At 35.1% G+C, this 17429-nt stretch overlaps 1 protein-coding gene and 1 long non-coding RNA gene across 2 annotated transcripts; one reads left to right on the top strand and one right to left on the bottom strand.

Annotated features, from left to right (window-relative positions):
• The first annotated feature begins 18 nt into the window (after positions 1 to 18).
• LOC118061433 (uncharacterized) lies at positions 19 to 3880 on the top strand. Its single transcript, XM_073403768.1, has 5 exons — positions 19 to 556; positions 989 to 1321; positions 1394 to 2565; positions 2641 to 3277; positions 3405 to 3880. Exons 1-5 carry the CDS (start codon positions 22 to 24, stop codon positions 3794 to 3796), a joined length of 3069 nt encoding a protein of 1022 aa, XP_073259869.1. The 5' UTR covers positions 19 to 21; the 3' UTR covers positions 3797 to 3880.
• Positions 3881 to 6856: 2976 nt separating this feature from the next.
• Positions 6857 to 7675, bottom strand: LOC140954473 (uncharacterized). The gene is made up of 2 exons (XR_012167734.1): positions 7477 to 7675; positions 6857 to 7273 (listed from the first exon to the last, which is right to left on the bottom strand). It is a non-coding gene; the product is annotated as an uncharacterized lncRNA (long non-coding RNA).
• Between the last annotated feature and the right edge of the window lie 9754 nt (positions 7676 to 17429).

Raw genomic sequence — 17429 nt, 5'->3', positions numbered from 1 at the left:
AAACCATATCCTTTTTTTTTCATGATGTCCTTACTACATAAACCAGTCTCAATGTTTCTCGGAGTCCTTTTTTTTCTCTTTCTAATGTGTTTTCCTTCTTTCTTTGCCTTTCCTCCTAATTTCTCTACAACTTCATTTGGTGCTGCCAAATATGTAGCTGCTGAAGGTAATAAAGAAGCGGAGGCTCTCCTAAAATGGAAAGCAAGTCTTGATGACAACCACAGTCAAGCTGTCCTGTCTTCTTGGGTTGGCAGCAGCCCTTGCAAGTGGCTTGGGATCACTTGTGACAATTCTGGAAGCGTCGCGCATTTCAGCCTTACACACTTTGGTCTGAGAGGTACGCTTCATAGTTTCAACTTCTCATCCTTCCCCAATCTTCACACTCTCATTCTCTCAAAAAATTCACTCTATGGAGCTATTCCATCCCACATTAGTAACCTGACCAAAATCACCTATTTAGACTTGTGTGATAATCATTTCACAGGAAATATTCCACATGAGATAGGACTGTTAGCAAGTCTTAACTTTTTGTACCTTTGTGAAAATAATCTTATCGGTTTGATACCATCCTCGATTGGAACTCTGAAACACCTATCCACTCTTTATCTATGGGGTAACAAACTCTCTGGCTTGATACCTCCAGAGATTGGATCACTACAGTCGCTCAGTTCCCTTAGCTTGTCGAGTAATGATTTAATTGGTAGGATCCCTTCTTCTATTGGAAATTTGAGAAACTTATCCATTCTTTATCTCTTGAATAACAAACTCTCTGGCTTGATACCTCCAGAGATTGGATCGCTACAGTCTCTCAATTCTCTAAGCTTGTCGAGTAATGATTTAACTGGTAGGATCCCTTCTACTATTGGAAATTTGAGAAACTTATCCACTCTCAATCTCTCAAAAAATTCATTCTATGGAACTATTCCATCCCACATTAGTAACCTGACCAAAATCACCAATTTAGACTTGTGTGATAATCATTTCACAGGAAATATTCCACTTGAGATAGGATTGTTAACAAGTCTTAACTTTTTGTACCTTTGTGAAAATAATCTTACCGGTTTGATACCATCCTCGATTGGAACTCTGAAACACCTATCCACTCTCTATCTATGGAGTAACAGACTCTCTGGCTTGATACCTCTAGAGATTGGATCACTACAATCTCTCAATTTCCTTAGCTTGTCGAGTAATGATTTAACTGGTAGGATCCCTTCTTCTATTGGAAATTTGAGAAACTTATCCATTCTTTATCTCTTGAACAACAAACTCACTGGTTCCATTCCTTTTTCTATTGGGAACATGACTAAGCTCATTGACTTGAGGCTTAATGAAAATAATCTCACTGGTTTGATCCCAGCCTCTATTGGAACTCTGAAACACCTATCCACTCTCTATTTATGGGATAATAAATTCTTTGGTTCCATCCCTTCTTCTATTGGGAACATGACTATGCTCACTAGACTTAGTCTGTGCATGAATAATTTATCTGGATCTGTTCCTCGGGAAATAGGACACCTTGAATCCCTAGTTGAATTGAGTTTGCACACTAATAATCTCAATGGTTCTCTACCCCCCGAGATGAATAATCTCACACATTTGATGAATTTGCAATTGTTTTCAAACAATTTCACTGGCCATTTACCACGAGACTTGTGCCTTGGTGGGTTACTTGTAAATTTTACAGCCAACTACAATTATTTTTCTGGTCCAATCCCTAAAAGCTTGCGAAATTGTACTAGTCTATTTAGAGTTAGGCTTGAATGGAACCAATTGACGGGGAATATTTCTGAAGATTTAGGCCTCTACCCAAACTTGAACTATGTGGACCTCAGTCACAATAATTTGTCTGGTGAGCTGACGTGGAAATGGGGAAGTTTTCACAACTTGACGAGCCTAAAATTGTCAAACAATAATATCACCGGTGAGATACCATCAGAGCTTGGAAAGGCCACTGGACTACAACTGATTGATCTCTCATCAAATCTCATAAAAGGGACAATTCCAAAAGAATTGGGGCAGTTAAAAGCGTTGTTCAACCTTACTCTTCATAACAACCATCTTTTTGGTGTCATTCCCTTTGAAATCCAAATGCTATCTCAACTTCAATTCCTTAATTTAGCTTCTAATAATCTTGGTGGATCAATCCCAAAACAACTGGGAGAGTGCTCAAATTTAGTACAATTGAACTTGAGTCATAATAAGTTCATAGGGAGCATCCCATCTAAGATAGGCTTCCTGCATTTCCTTGGAAATCTAGATCTCAGTGGGAATCTTCTGGCAGGAGAGATACCATCACAAATTGGGCAATTGAAACAGTTAGAAACGATGAACCTCTCTCACAACAAACTTTCAGGTTCGATTCCAACTGCTTTTGTAGATTTGGTGAGCTTGACAGCTGTAGACATCTCTTACAATGAACTAGAGGGCCCTATCCCCAAAATCAAAGGCTTCATTGAAGCTCCATTTGAAGCTTTTATGAATAATAGTGGTCTCTGTGGAAATGCCAGTGGTCTAAAGCCTTGTATACTTCTTACAAGCAGGAGAAAGAGCACTAAAATTGTCATTTTAATTCTTTTTTCTCTCCCGGGCAGTCTACTTCTACTACTTACCATGGTTGGATGTTTATACTTTCGCCACCAAACAAGTAGAGAAAGAATCTCGTTTTTAGGAGAGCGACAAAGTCCACTCAGTTTGGCAGTATGGGGCTATGAGGAGGAGATCCTACATGAAACTATCATCCAGGCCACTAATAATTTCAACTTCAATAATTGCATTGGGAAAGGGGGATATGGAATTGTTTATCGAGCCACGTTGCCAGCAGGTCAGGAAGTTGCCGTGAAGAAACTTCACCCATCAAGAGAGGACAAGCTTATGGATTTGAAAACTTTTAGAAATGAGATTCGCATGTTAATAGATATTCGACATCGAAATATTGTGAAGTTATATGGATTTTGTTCATTAATAGAGCACTCCTTCTTAGTTTACGAGTTCATAGAAAGGGGAAGTTTGAAGATGAATTTATCTAGCGAAGAACAGGCAATGGACTTGGATTGGAATAAAAGGCTTAATGTTGTTAAAGGAGTGGCCAATGCATTATCCTATATGCACCATCATTGCTCGCCTCCAATCATTCATCGAGACATTTCCAGCAGCAATGTTCTTTTAGATTTGGAATACGAGGCTCGTGTTTCGGATTTTGGGACAGCTCGGCTCTTGATGCCTGACTCGACCAACTGGACCTCATTTGCTGGCACCTTCGGATACACAGCTCCAGGTACATACTTGATTTCATTCTTAATACACACACACACACACATATAAGCAGAACAATACAACCAGTACTATGAAAATGGAGGGTTGGATGCTCTAAAGGTTATGTATAATAAATTGTCATTTTGCAGAGCTAGCTTACACAATGAGAGTGAACGAGAAGTGCGATGTCTACAGCTTTGGAGTGGTCACAATGGAAGTAATAATGGGAATGCATCCGGGTGATCTCATCTCATCTCTTTCTGCATCAACATTTTCCTCCTCGTCGAGCTCACAAATCAACCAGCATGCATTGTTGAAGGATGTGATAGACCAACGTATCCCACTTCCTGAAAATCGAGTTGCAGAAGGTGTGGTCTCCATTATCAAAATAGCATTTGCATGCTTGCTTGCCAATCCCCAATCTAGGCCAACCATGCGACAAGTAGCTTCGAAGCTCATAGCTCGATGGCCTCCGCTGCCAAAGTCATTCTCCGCAATAACATTGGAAGATCTGATGCCTCAAACAACTGTGACAGACTGAGAATTTTCCAAAAGATTTTGTATAATTAGTATGTGATTGTTTCTACTTATGTTCCTTTCAATTTTCGTAGCTTTGCTTGTAATAAATTATTTCTCTGCTTTGTATTTTATTTCTTCAACGATTAATATATTTTTGTACAGTATTATTTCTCTGTCATTTCTCGTAATATTATGATACTCCATGATATTGAAAATATGTATACCTATTATCTAATATGACTGTAAATTCTATATTCAAAAAAAAATGAGGGGTAATGAAATAATTTTTGTAAGTATTAATTTCAACATTTAAATTTTTTTAAAAAATAAGGAACAAACATAATTGACCATGTAGTTGTGGTAATAAGATTTTTATCGTTTTGATTAAAGAAAAACATTCAAAGTTTATGAACCTGTTAAAAAATTCTCATGAAGGTAATTTTGAATTGATTCAACTCCCACTAATCCTCGAAGTTTTTCATTTATTTTTTGTATTAATTTTTTTACTGCAGTATTTCTTGTGAAGATGAACAACTTCAAGATTATTTAATAAGTTGATCTTTAAAGAGAAATATAGGCAATGTGTGACATAAAACTTTTTTTTCTCCACCAAAAATAAAATAAAATAAACTGAATGATTAGTCTACATGAATCTTAGATTTAACCCGTCCTTTATTATAATTATTATATATATATCTATATAATTATTATTAATGTCTAAGGTGATGCTACTCCAACCAAAGTTGTCAATTCTGTTCCGTTCCGTTCCGTCTGGAATGGCCGAAACATTCCGTACCAATTTAAAAAACGGAACAAAAACGGAACAAATTTCATCTCATTTTAAATCTCGGTTCGTTCTGGATTTTTTGGCAAAATTCCGCCCGAAACATTCCGGTTTCATTCCACATGTTCCATTCCGCTCTTGAAAAGTCATCAAATCAAATTGAACCTTTCTTAATTTCATTAAATTAAACCACCCGATTATAAAAAAAAAACTCTTTTTCATTACTATTTTCAATAGCAATGATATTAATAATAATATTGAAAATTATTATTACTATTTTCATTAACAATAATAGTAATTTTTTAAAAATTAGATTTATCACTAATATATATGGTTTATATTCATGTTGTTTTTTTTCATGTTTATATTTTGTAGGAATTTGAGCAAAACAAGGGATGTTTTAGATTTCATTAGCCACTTGATAACATTGACCTAACTTTATATTTAAAATATTTTTTGTTAAAATATTTTACTTTCATAATATTTTGATATTTTGTTTAAGTTGAATTACTTTAAGTTAAAAATCTATTTAATCTTGACTATTTTGAAATATTTTAAATTTTGAAATTATATTTATTTGGCATTTGTATTGCATAATTATAATTAATTTATCTTGAATTTGAATTATATATATATATGAACAGTACAACCCCGAAACAGCACGCCGAAACACTCTGAAACTAAAACATTTCATTCTAATTGAAAAAACAAAACACCTACCGAAACGAAATTGACAACCTTACCTCCAACAGAATCACTTGCCACTCGTAACTCTTCGCTGTCCTGTCTCCTTCACGACACCAAAAAAATCTCCACCACCACCACCACCAATGGCCGAAACATCCATCTCCTCCACCGCCGCCACAACCCCACCTCCCCTACCAAGATGGAGTGAAGAAATAGAATGCATCTCGGACATTTCGCTCAGAGAAATGCCAATAATTGGTGCAAAAGATTCTAATCCTATACAACAAGAGGAAAGTGCAAATACAAGAGTGTTCGCGCTCTGCTGTCTGGTGAAGAACAGAAAATTGGACCCTATCGAGATTATTGATAGATTTGGGCATGATTTGGTGTTGTTAAAAGGGAGTAAAAGAGTGTGGAATTTGAGTAAGAAAGCGAAAGATTTGGGCATGATTTGGTGGTGTCGTTGATTATTTGTTTACGCCGGCCGGGGATGTGCATAGAGTGAAGTATTTTGAGGATACTGAGTTTTTTTATCAAGTGGGAAGGGAAATGGGATATCTTCTTTGATGAAGAGATGGAGGTTCCTAAGAGTGAAGTTGAGAAGGAAGCAGGGGATGGGTTTGAGTTAGTAAAGTAAGACATTGTGTGTGATTTGAGCTTTGAATGATGACTTTGTTATGGATGTTTAATGTTTTTGTGTGTTGGATGATGATTTTTTGCCCTTTTAATGTTGATGTGCAGTTATGTAAAGAAGAATCATTAAAAATGATAAATCAACTTTGTGTTTTGAACAATTTTGTGGGGTTTGTTTGAAGCTTTTTACTCTTTGATTTCTTGCTATTGTGATTTGTGTCAATGGTTGGACACTGTTTTGCGCGTATTTGATGCTAGTGAAGGCTGCTGTTTTACACTCTTAGCTCGGCGGAAGATTTCATGCTCGACTAGGCAGGAATGCTAGAGAAAACACGCATAATGGTGAATTGGTGACAGATTTTCAAGAGAAGAATCTGTTTCTTTGGCCAGCTTCCTTGCTCTAGGAGAGAAAATGAGAGCAAGAGAAATGAACCATTTGTCATCTCAAAACCTGCAGCAGCAAGAATATTTTCAAGTAATTTGAGTTTAGGCCATCTTTCTCATGAACACATATATGTATGAAGTTGCCCTTTCCCTTGCCATTGCCATTCAAAGTCTGTTGTCTTTCCATGTGGCAAAATGTTAATCAGCTATTTCCAGGATTCCACACAATATTGAAATTGCCGAGGGAAGCTCCAAGGATCTTAAAAATTGCCGAGGTTGATTTTCGTTGAAGTTAAGTAACCAATTTTTTCGTAACAAAACAGTTAGAAAAAAAACCCTCAATAAACCCACCATTGCAGACACAATATCTGTCTTGCTCTTTTGTTTTTGTTTCTATGATTCGGTGTAGGACAATCTGTTTTTTACCAAGATTATAGATTTGAAAATTTGTAGTTAATAAATACTCATCATAATTTTACACAAGTTACACTACAATATCTCTCAAAATCTTCAATAAAAAAAAGCTATAATTTATATATTTTTTTACATTTATTTTTCAAAACATATACTAGAGTAAATCAAACAAACACTAAATATCATAATCAATTAAAATTAATTTAACAATTATATATCAGATAGCTTTAATGAAGCATGTTCGAATCCGACCAAAGCCGATGACAGGACATCAAAGAGATATAGCATAAATACCTAGATAGTGTCATAAATGAAACTAATCTTTACTTTGGCAGCGTTTAGAATTACATAAATCATAAACTTACACCTATTTATTACAGCCATTTGACACCATACACATAAAGCTTTGATGCGTTATGTGTGATGAGATCATACAAGACTGAGCTCATCAATTAAATTTTGAGATTTTGTGCCATCTTGAGATTCGACAGCTGCAAGTGTCTTCCTCAAAGCTACTAACTCTTCCCCAGCACCGCATACATATGCTGAAGCTTGTCTTCCGGACAAGGTCGTTCCTTCCATGCTGTCTATGTAATCCTGTTCAATGCAGAAACCATGCTTAATTTATTAGGTTTTTTTTTTTCACATTTTCACTCAAATAAAGCAAGAATTGCTTATCTCTCTGGTTGCTTTTGCTGCTCCCTTTTAATTAACAGGTTCTTTTTATACTGAAAGCTGTGGAGGCAAGCACTAAAGCTACTTTTCTATCAAGTTAACGGGTCTAGGGAAATTTGAGTTACCTGTTTTGTATATGAACCAGCAAGGAAGAAATTCTTCACAGGTGTCCTCTGATCAGGTCTAAAGGGATCTTTGCCAGGTCCTTCACGATACAAAGATTGCGCAATTTTTACAACGGATGACCAGGTTACTTCTAGACCTTGGGATGACGGGAATAAAGCCAGGACCTGGTTATTTAAATAAAAAAAAATAAGAGCAAACAATGAGAATATTGCACAACAATAAATGGATTCATCAAATGATAATTCAATACTCAAATAATAAATTATTTCTCTGCTTTGTATTTTGTTTCTTCAACGATTAATATGTTTTAGTACAGTATTATTATCAATCAAAGTGAATAAAGGCTCTCTGCTACAGTATTAACGAGGACACCTGGGTTTCAAGATACTGTTTCATCCCTTGTAATAAAGGAAATCTTCAATTCAATATTGAGCTGAAATGAATAAACTGTATATACTCTTGTATAAATATACGATGCAATCAATAATAATTCTAATTCCAGCAAATTCTATTCTTCTCTTATCAATTTACATAATTTGTAAGCACTAGCATGAGAAGCTGCTAGAAGGAGATATACCAAGAATTGCTGCACATCCTATGCATCTGCACTTAAACTATGAATCCACATTGATCATGCTACAACAACTTAAACTATCAACTACACAGAGATTCCACATTGAACTCCTGAAGAATCCTCCATGCAGCCTCGATGATTTATAATTCCTTTTAAGCCAAATTTTAAGTGTCCTCAATTATATCCAGAAATTTAGTAATAATTCAATAAATCATTGTCTGCAATAAAATGATTTAACTAAAAATGGAAACATAATAAATTGTCATAGGACTACAATAGCAAACTGTCAAAATGCATTTGCCTAAAAAAAAGAGAGTGAAGAACCGATTCGGCTTAAGGGAGTGAAACCAAGGGGGTATATTCTTGTGTTGCTACAAAACCCTCAGCTAACAAAATTTCCTTCAAAGTAAGCACTGAAACACTATATGTTTCAAAGTAGCATGTTGAGTTTGGGCAATTGATCAAAAAACTTGATATTCTATTCAGGAAAGAGAAGTTCTTAAATAAAAACAGCTTTATCCAGCCAGTTCTCAATCACTATACCGAAGTTCCCAAACTATGCTGTTTGGACTATAAGCTGGGGTGATGATTTAACTATATGTTTCCTAAAATAGTTCTCACTGTCAAATATATCAGGATTGACTGGAATAACCTGATATAAAGTTGAGACTTTATGTGAATATGCAGTTTTTATTTACTGTGAAATCAATTTTAAGTTTGTAGAGATCGTTTACCTTCTCAATGTTTTGTAATCCAATTGAAATGATAAAAAAGGAAACTTGGTGAAAGGAACCAGCAATTTCAAATTGCGTGAATACAACTTGGTACCTGATAAAAAAGCAAGGGGAATGAAGATTGAATTCCGAGTAATGCAAGCAGACTCTTATAGATCAGTTAGGGAACTTCTCAGTATCTGATGAGTTGGCATAAATGAAACTGCTGAAGATGTATAATCACATAAAAGCTCAAAGGTTTTTACCTTGGAATTTAATAGTTGGATCTTCAAAGATACAATCTTCATCATAAATCGCTGACGTGAAAACCCCTGCTTTTAACTATCCGGATCTTCAATTGAGAGTAGGGTTGAGATTTTCATGGAATCATATCCAACGCAATCCCAAAACTTATGCTTGAGAATAAAATGCAAACAAAACTGAGGTTTTGTTTTTTCTTTTCTATTTCATTTTTGATGAACAAGGTGCAATTTTCTAGTTAAAGCCAAAACCAGACAAGGCCACAAAGGAAGTGGCGGTAACCCAAAACAGGAAAGAAGAGTAATATCCAAAAACAAAAAGTCTACAGCCCACAATCAAAGACACAAAACATATAGGAACAAGAGAGAAGGTCATTCAGCAGCAAGAAAATGGTCTGTGGCAAGATCTAAATAGACATACTGTCAAGAACCTTATCCACTTTCCATCTCTCAAAAAAACTCTCTGGTTCCATTCCTTTTTTTACTAGGAACATGACTAGCTCATTAACTTGTGTCTTAGTGAAAATAATCTCACCGATTTGATTTCAATTTTTATTGGAACTTTGAAACACCTATCCATTCTTTATCTAGGAGGTAACAAATTCTTTGGTTTCATTCCTTCTTATATTGGTAACATGACTATGCTCACTAAACTTGATCTTGGCATGAATAATTTATCTGGATCTGTTCCTCGAGAAATAGGACAACTCGAATCCCTTGTTGTATTGATATTGTACTTCAATAATCTTAATGGTTCTCTGCCCCCGAGATGAATAATCTCACACATTTGATGAGTTTCCAATTGTTTTCACACAATTTCACTAGCCATTTACAACGAGACTTGTGCCTTGATGGGTTACTTGTAAATTTTACAGTTAGGCTATTTAGAGTTAGGCTTGAATGGAACCAATTTACGGGGAATATTTCTGAAGATTTTGGCCTCTACCCAAACCTGATCTATGTGGACCTGAGTCACAATGATTTGTCTGGTGAGCTTGCATGGAAATGGGGAGGTTTTCACATCTTGGCGAGCCTAAAATTGTCGAATAATAATATCACCGGTGAGATATATACCATCAGAGCTTGGAGAGGCCACTGGTCTACAACTGATTGATCTCTCGTCAAATCTCCTGAAGGGGACAATTCCAAAAGAATTGGTGCAGTTGAAGGCGTTGTACAACCTTACTCTTCATAACAACCATCGTTTTGGTGTCCTTCCCGTTGAAATCCAAATGCTATCTAAACTACGTGCTCTTAATTTAGCTTCTAATAATCTTGGTGGATCAATCCCAAAACAACTGGGAGAGTGCTCGAACATGACTATACTCTTGCCTCTAAATCTGGCACACAAAGCTTCTACATAACCTTCCAACGTTACTTCTTGCCTCCCAAACTCCTCAAAGTTCTGGTGCCAATATAATGCTATTCCATCAAGGGAGCTTTTCAGAATCTCCAATTTTTTCATGATCAAAATGTTGATTGCATCTATACAACCACTTACGGGCATCTTCCCCATCAAAGCTGGGAAAGTCACATATGGGTTTGTGCATCCTAAACTGAGAGTGCTCACCTTCACTAGGTAATCAGGTTATTGAAACTTATGAGTTGTTTGTTTGTCTCGGGTAGTGTTAGCCTCCCCTGTCGAAAGTTGTAGTGTTTGAAGAAGGGATGTTTGTTGATAAGCTATTCCCCTAATGAGACCCTGAGTTCATTAAACTTAGCTTCATGGTTGCTTTTTGTGGTCACCAGTTTGTGATTGTAAGACTCCAACATTTCCATCATTTGTTCATAATCTTATGCTTGATCCTTGCTGACAGCTTCAAGGGAGCTCTCCAGCTTTTTGATGTCTAGAGATCTAGTGTCAGGAGCCATGTTCAGAAGCTACAATGGAGTCTACTAATCACAGGGATCAATAAACTCGCCGGCGATGAATAACATAAACACTGGATGATAGGGAATAAAGAAGAAGAGAGAGAAGGACATAAATCGGTTAAGTCAACATTTTTCATTCTACTATTTTCACGCTGGCATTCTGTTACAAATACTAACTGAAAAAGCGGCTAAGAACAACTTGTATATTTAAAAAAATAATAATAATTTCACTTTTAGGAACAACGAAGACCATTTTTGCATTATTTCTAACAATATAATGTAAAGAGCTGTGCTGATCACCCACATCAGCTACATTATTATTTTCATGGGTTCTGTTCATTTCCTTGTGGGTAGGGTTCTTCGGCTTAGTTATTTTGTTTCCTGCAATAAAAGTAATTATAATTTTAAAGGCCGAGCAGGCCCATGAGGCCCTCTTTTTTATACACTAAACTGCAGTCTAAGCCCAAACAAATATAAAAAAGACATGCGTTTCAAAAAATATGCCTAAAACGCAGACAAACATGTATTCAAATATGATATACGGTAGTTATTGTTTTTAAAAATAATATTTTTAAAAAATATATTAAAATAGTATAGATTTTTGTTTTTTAAAATTATTTTTTATATTAGTATATTAAAATAATTAAAATTTAAAATTTAATTTAAGATAATAAAAAACTATAAAATTTTTAAAAACATAACTACTCACCACAAAAACAAGCAGAATCCAAGTTTGTAACACAGTTTTCAAGGTTTATCATTTGAACCAACTAATCAAAAGGGTTAGAATTCAATTTTCTTATTACTATCCAATTTTTTATTCATGTCTTTTTATAATTTTTCAGATAAAAAAAATTTACAAAAAAAACAACAAAAACCCCCCAAAAATATATTTTTTGATATATTTGTATCGTTTTTAGTATTTTCAATACCATCTCAAAAGAATTTAAATTTTCAAATATATTTTGAATGCATTCAACTTTTAATGCGTTAATTTGACAATCACTGATTTTTCTTGTTGAGTCGACGTTAATATTACTTATTTTCAAAAAAAATTAAAAATACAAAAAAATAAAATTTTACAAGGAATCAAATATGAAAAGAAAAGGTTGAGGGACCAATTTGTTTTTTGAGTTACTTGGGACCAAGCAATTAAAAATAACAAAATCTATAAAAGACAAGTGAAAATTTTAGTAAGGGGTAGAGAAAAATTTTAGGGGCAAAAAATTTAAGGCCATGTTTGTTTCCAGAATTTTAATTTATATGCGGTCAAGTAGTCAAGTATCTGAAGAATAAATAAAATCATGTTGTATTTTCTGTGAAAATGTAATAACATGTTTCTAAATCTATTTTGAAATTTAATAACTGATTTATTAAAGCTTTAAGAATTTGACTAATATTTTAAATTTTTAAATCATATCAAACTACAAAGTAGCTTATTTCAGGTATGGTATACTAGGGGTGCTAATATTTTCTCTAGCTACAACCAGTTTTTTACTCTTAAATATGTGACAATAACAAATATATCTGAATTTTCTAGTAATTCTAAATCAAACACTAGATAGTGACTCTTAAATTAAACAAATGAGAATGAAAAATTACTATAGCGGGGACATGCGACAGCTTTGACAACCAATGTTGGTATTTCAATACTTTTAAAACAAAAACAGAAATGATATCAAAATTCACGTTTTTAATTTGCCAGTACCATTATTCCTCTTTCCTTTGAAGCATACCATTCAGAAAAATAAAAAATTATAAAATATAATGGAACACCTAGGATATGCTCTGTAGCAAATGTTTTTTTCATCCTTATTTTTTTTTAGTTACGCTCTTATATGCTTTAATTAATGACTTGGAGAATTGAAAGAATTGTACTACGTACGTACGTTCAAAAACGACGAAGAGAAGGAATTTCCAATTTGATATTCATAATATAAGTTTATTTTGATCCATTAATTTGTTTTCTATATTTTTGAAATTAGAGTTGGAGAAAAATGATGTTAGAAAGAGAAAATTCTTGATTTAAATTGATTGTAGCAACAAAAAAATAATAATTAATATTAGTGTCAAAAGATTCTTTAGACAAAATAAGTTCTATTAAGTATTATTTACGATAAAAATCATGTCTACAAAACTAAATCTTACCTAGCAAAGATTTTGAGAATTGGGTTGAGTTTTGGTTTTAAAAATTATTAACTAACAACTTACCAAATTGATTCATTGAGTTGAGATTTATTGATATTTAAGACTTATTTATTTTTTTGTTTTAAAAAGTGTATTTAAAAAAACTACTTTTTTATTTTATTTTTTTCTCTACTTCAACTTAATGTATTTTTATTGTTTTCAATTTATTTTGATGTGCTGATGTCAAAAATATTTAAAAAAAATATAAAAAAGAGAGTGATGTAGATAATAAAATGATTAAAATAAATATGTATTACTTTTGTAGTTTTTAATTATATTATTATGCGTTGAATTATTAATATATTATAAATATAACATTGCAACATTAAAATTCTATTTTTATTGTTTTATTAAACTAGCTACAATCCTATCTTAAATATAATTTATTCATATTCATGATTTTGTTAACATATCCAAATTGAAAGATCATTGGTATTGTTGTAACCCATTTTTGGGTCCCCACAAAAAATAAAAAATAATAATAAATAAATAACCAAAGAAGGTTAGAAAAATAACAGGAGGCAGAAGCGCTCAGAAAATGGTCGGAAGATTGGTCAAGGAGGTTAAAAAATACAAAGTTTGGTTTTTTGACAGTATATTCTTGAAAGATGAAAGCCCTGTTGAGAAGGAAAATTTGAATTTTTGAGGAGAAAAGCCCAAATTTGGATGTTTATGGACTTAATTGGATTTTATTTGAATTTATAGAGGATTGGAGTGCAAGAAAAATTGATTTTTAAGTCAATTTGGGCTTTAATTGGAAGAAATTTAAGTTTTGGGGCCAAAATATATTTTTTTGGAATTTATTAGGTCAAATCAAGGGCTTAATTGCATAAATATTGAAGTTTAATGGCCAATTAGGGGCTCAATTGTGAAAATCCAAAACCAGGGACAAATTTGGAAAACGCGGGTAAATAGAGGGGGCTGTCTTGATTTGATCCAGGGGCGTAATTGAAGAAATTGGAAGTTTATTGATCAATGGAGGGCTTAATTGCATAAATCAGAGGCCAAGGACCAAGGCGAAAAACACGGCCAAATATGGGGGGCGAGGACCGAAATTGGCAGGGACGCAATTGAAAGAGACAGAAGATAATTGAGGGCTGAGTTGAAATTTGGGCGCATTCTGGCGCCTTTTTTAAATGAAACGGCGCGTTTTACCCAAAACGACGCCGTTTCACATATATATTAAAAAGAAAAGAAAAAGAAGGACCGAACGGTGCCGTTTTGAACGGCACTGTTCCCCTTTCTTCTTCCTCCCCGAACGTGCAGCAAGCATGGACAAAAAGCTTGTTTAATCAAGCATGGGAAGAAATCTTCGTGCAGCAAGCGTGCACTGACAACACCCGGAGCCCATACACCTCGGACGACGCGAAGCCAGGAGGGCCACGCCTTGATCAACCACGCTCGCCGACCAGCCGACCGGTGATGTCCTCCCACGATGCCCTGCTCCACCTGCTGTCATGCTCCCCACGCTGCCCTGCTCAGCCCATGCAGCCCCGCTCCCTTTGCCCGCCTATAAAAGAAGGGGAGAGACTTGAAGCACGGGAGGAGAAAGGAACGAAAAAAACCCGAGACCGAGAGAGAGAGAGAAACTGAAGGAGAGAGAAATCGTTGAACCAAAGGGAAATACTTAAAACTCAAAGAAACAGAACCAGGAGGAGGGGAAGAGTACCGAAACCGTGGGAAAACTTAGAGGAAAGGCAGACCAAGCACGACCCGAGAGGTTACCGGACTGTTGGGAACCGTCGTTTTGAGCCACCGACCTCCGCTGCAGCACCATCAACCCGAACGTTCGACTAGCAGCATCACCTCCGCCGTGCTAGGTATTCTTCTTCCCCCTGCATTCTCATTTGCCTTTATATTCGTTGTCCTCCTGCATGCGAAATCGTTCTGCATGCAGGAGGTAGGGGAAGGGAATTATTTTCCCTTCCCCGTTGGTTTTTTTGCATTGGGCCGGGTTTCCGGCCCAGTTTCTCGGCCCAGTCTAAAGAGAATTTTTTTGTTGGGCCGAGATCGGCCCAGCCTCCTAGCAGGCCGAGATCGGCCCAGCCTCCTAGCGGGCCGAGATCGGCCCAATCCTGTTTTGGGCTGCTGTTTGGCCCAATTCCAGCTGGGTTGGGTTCGGCCCATTCATTTGGGCTGGCCCAGCCTGAATTTTTATTATATATTATTGAATTATAGTATATTATAATATATATATGTGCGTATATTGTGTATATATATTTTTACTTAAAAACAAATATTTCGAAAAATCTTAAAAAATATTGTTGATTTCCTTGAATATTTTTGTCAAAATGGGTTAATGTTGGTTGGTATTTTTATATTGTAAAGATACAAAACTAATGTTAAAAATAACCGGTTTTCGTAAGAATATCAAAGATTTTCAGAATGAAAAATGTTTTTGCTTTCAAAAAAATTTTAAAAAAAAAATCCCTAAAAATGTTGTTGATTTTTCTGCATATTTTTATTAAAGTGGATTAATATTGGGTTGTATTTTTATACCGTAAGGATACAAGCTCAGTATTTAAATGCCCGATTTTCGTCAAAGCATAAAATAATAATAATAATAATAATAATATTTTCAAAAAATGGTTTTGTTTTAAAATACGGCCTAGTCTCTTCAATATATATAGATATAAATAGTATAACATCATATTTTTACATAACAAAGAAAATTTTCAAAACAATATATGTATTAGCATGCATTTTGGCTTTAATAACCAGTTTATTTAAGCCATGAGAACTAGGCCAATATTTCAAAAATTCTAAAAAATCCTTTTGTTTTCCTTTTTTTAGTATTTGGGATTACGAATTTATACATAAAACGTATTCCTAAATATATATTTTTTTTTTTGTATAGACGCTAGAACGGTTAGAGTTTTACCCGATAAGATAAAAGACCTTCTTACCGAGGAGGATTTTTTCTTGAACCATAGACAGACCAACGACTAGAGGTACAATAACACCTTAGTTTTTATCAGACAATAAAACAATGCAGCTTACCTTAGGTAGGGCGTATTTGGGGTGCTAATACCTTCCCTTTACGCAACCAGTCCCCGTACCCAATCTCTGAGGCCAGTTAGGGTTCCTAGTGACCAAAATACTAGGTGGCGACTCCTATTCCATTTCCTACCGATAAAAGACACTTTTTTCTTGTATCCCCATAGATATAGATAGATTTACATTGTAGATAAGAAAAATGGAAAAAACTATATAATTTTTGCCGCGACGCCGCACACGTGCGACAGAATGGCGACTCCACTGGGGACCTTGTAGACTAAGCTTTGTTTTTGTCTGATTTGTTTGTGTTTTTGTGTGTTTATTGTTAATATGCCTTTCCTTTTATTTGTGTATTTATTTTATTTTATTTTACTCATATTATTCATGCATTGTATACAATTGTCTCATGCATCACTTGCTTTAATTTTGAAAAGCACACACAAGCTTTAAGTTAAGTGGGGAATTAGCGATTTACCCTAAGACTATTAGTCAGGGTTTAAAGGCGTGAAACACCCAACTCATATCTGAGTGCCTGCTTGGTAATGGTGGGCATACGTGTCTTAACTGTTCTTTGCAACGCCCCCATACTTCTTTACGAAGAACGTCACTGGGCAGATATGAGACCCTTTGAGACCAGATAGAAAGACTACCCACTCTCACTTGATAATTAGAGCTTGTCCTTAGGTTGTGAAATCTTACTTTCATTTTGCATCACGATTAATAATGTTAAATTCATCAACCCAGGTTTTGAGCTGAAATCATGACTAAGTACCTCTCTTTCCAAGAATATGGACAAGAGTCTGAGTTGGCTCATATTGCCGAAGGAAAATGCCCAAGAATCGATACTAGTGGTTTACCATACATTACCAAGGTAAATCACATGGTAAACGACTTAGGAAAGTTGCTGCCTATCATGGAATATGTTGACGAGACTTTGTTTGAAAGGCGATATGGGAGAATTGCACAAATAATGAGGTTACCTGTACAAGCAGCGGCGATCAAAGCCCTTCTGAATTTTTGGGATCCAAGTTATCGGTGTTTTACCTTTGGAAACATCGATATGACACCCACCTTGGAAGAATATGAGAGAATTCTGGACTTTCCAAATGACAGCCACAGAATCTACCACCGACGCAGATTTAAAGACACAGCTTCGGAAGTAGTCAATTTATTAAGCTTAGGAAAGATCAGCCAGTGTAGAGTCGCTGAAGGGGGTTTTAAATGGAAGGTCATTGAAGCCCGAATGAAGAAAAATGCCGAAGAAGGCAAGTTGGGAGACGAGCGATATAGGTTGGTGGCCTTCGCCATTTTTGGGCTAGTGTTGTTCCCTTCTGAAACTGGGGTCATCA

Source organism: Populus alba, chromosome 13 (genome assembly GCF_005239225.2).
Source record: "Populus alba chromosome 13, ASM523922v2, whole genome shotgun sequence".
NCBI lineage: Eukaryota > Viridiplantae > Streptophyta > Magnoliopsida > Malpighiales > Salicaceae > Populus > Populus alba.
The sequence above is the reverse complement of the archived record's forward strand: the minus strand, read 5'-3'. Positions and strand labels throughout refer to the sequence as shown.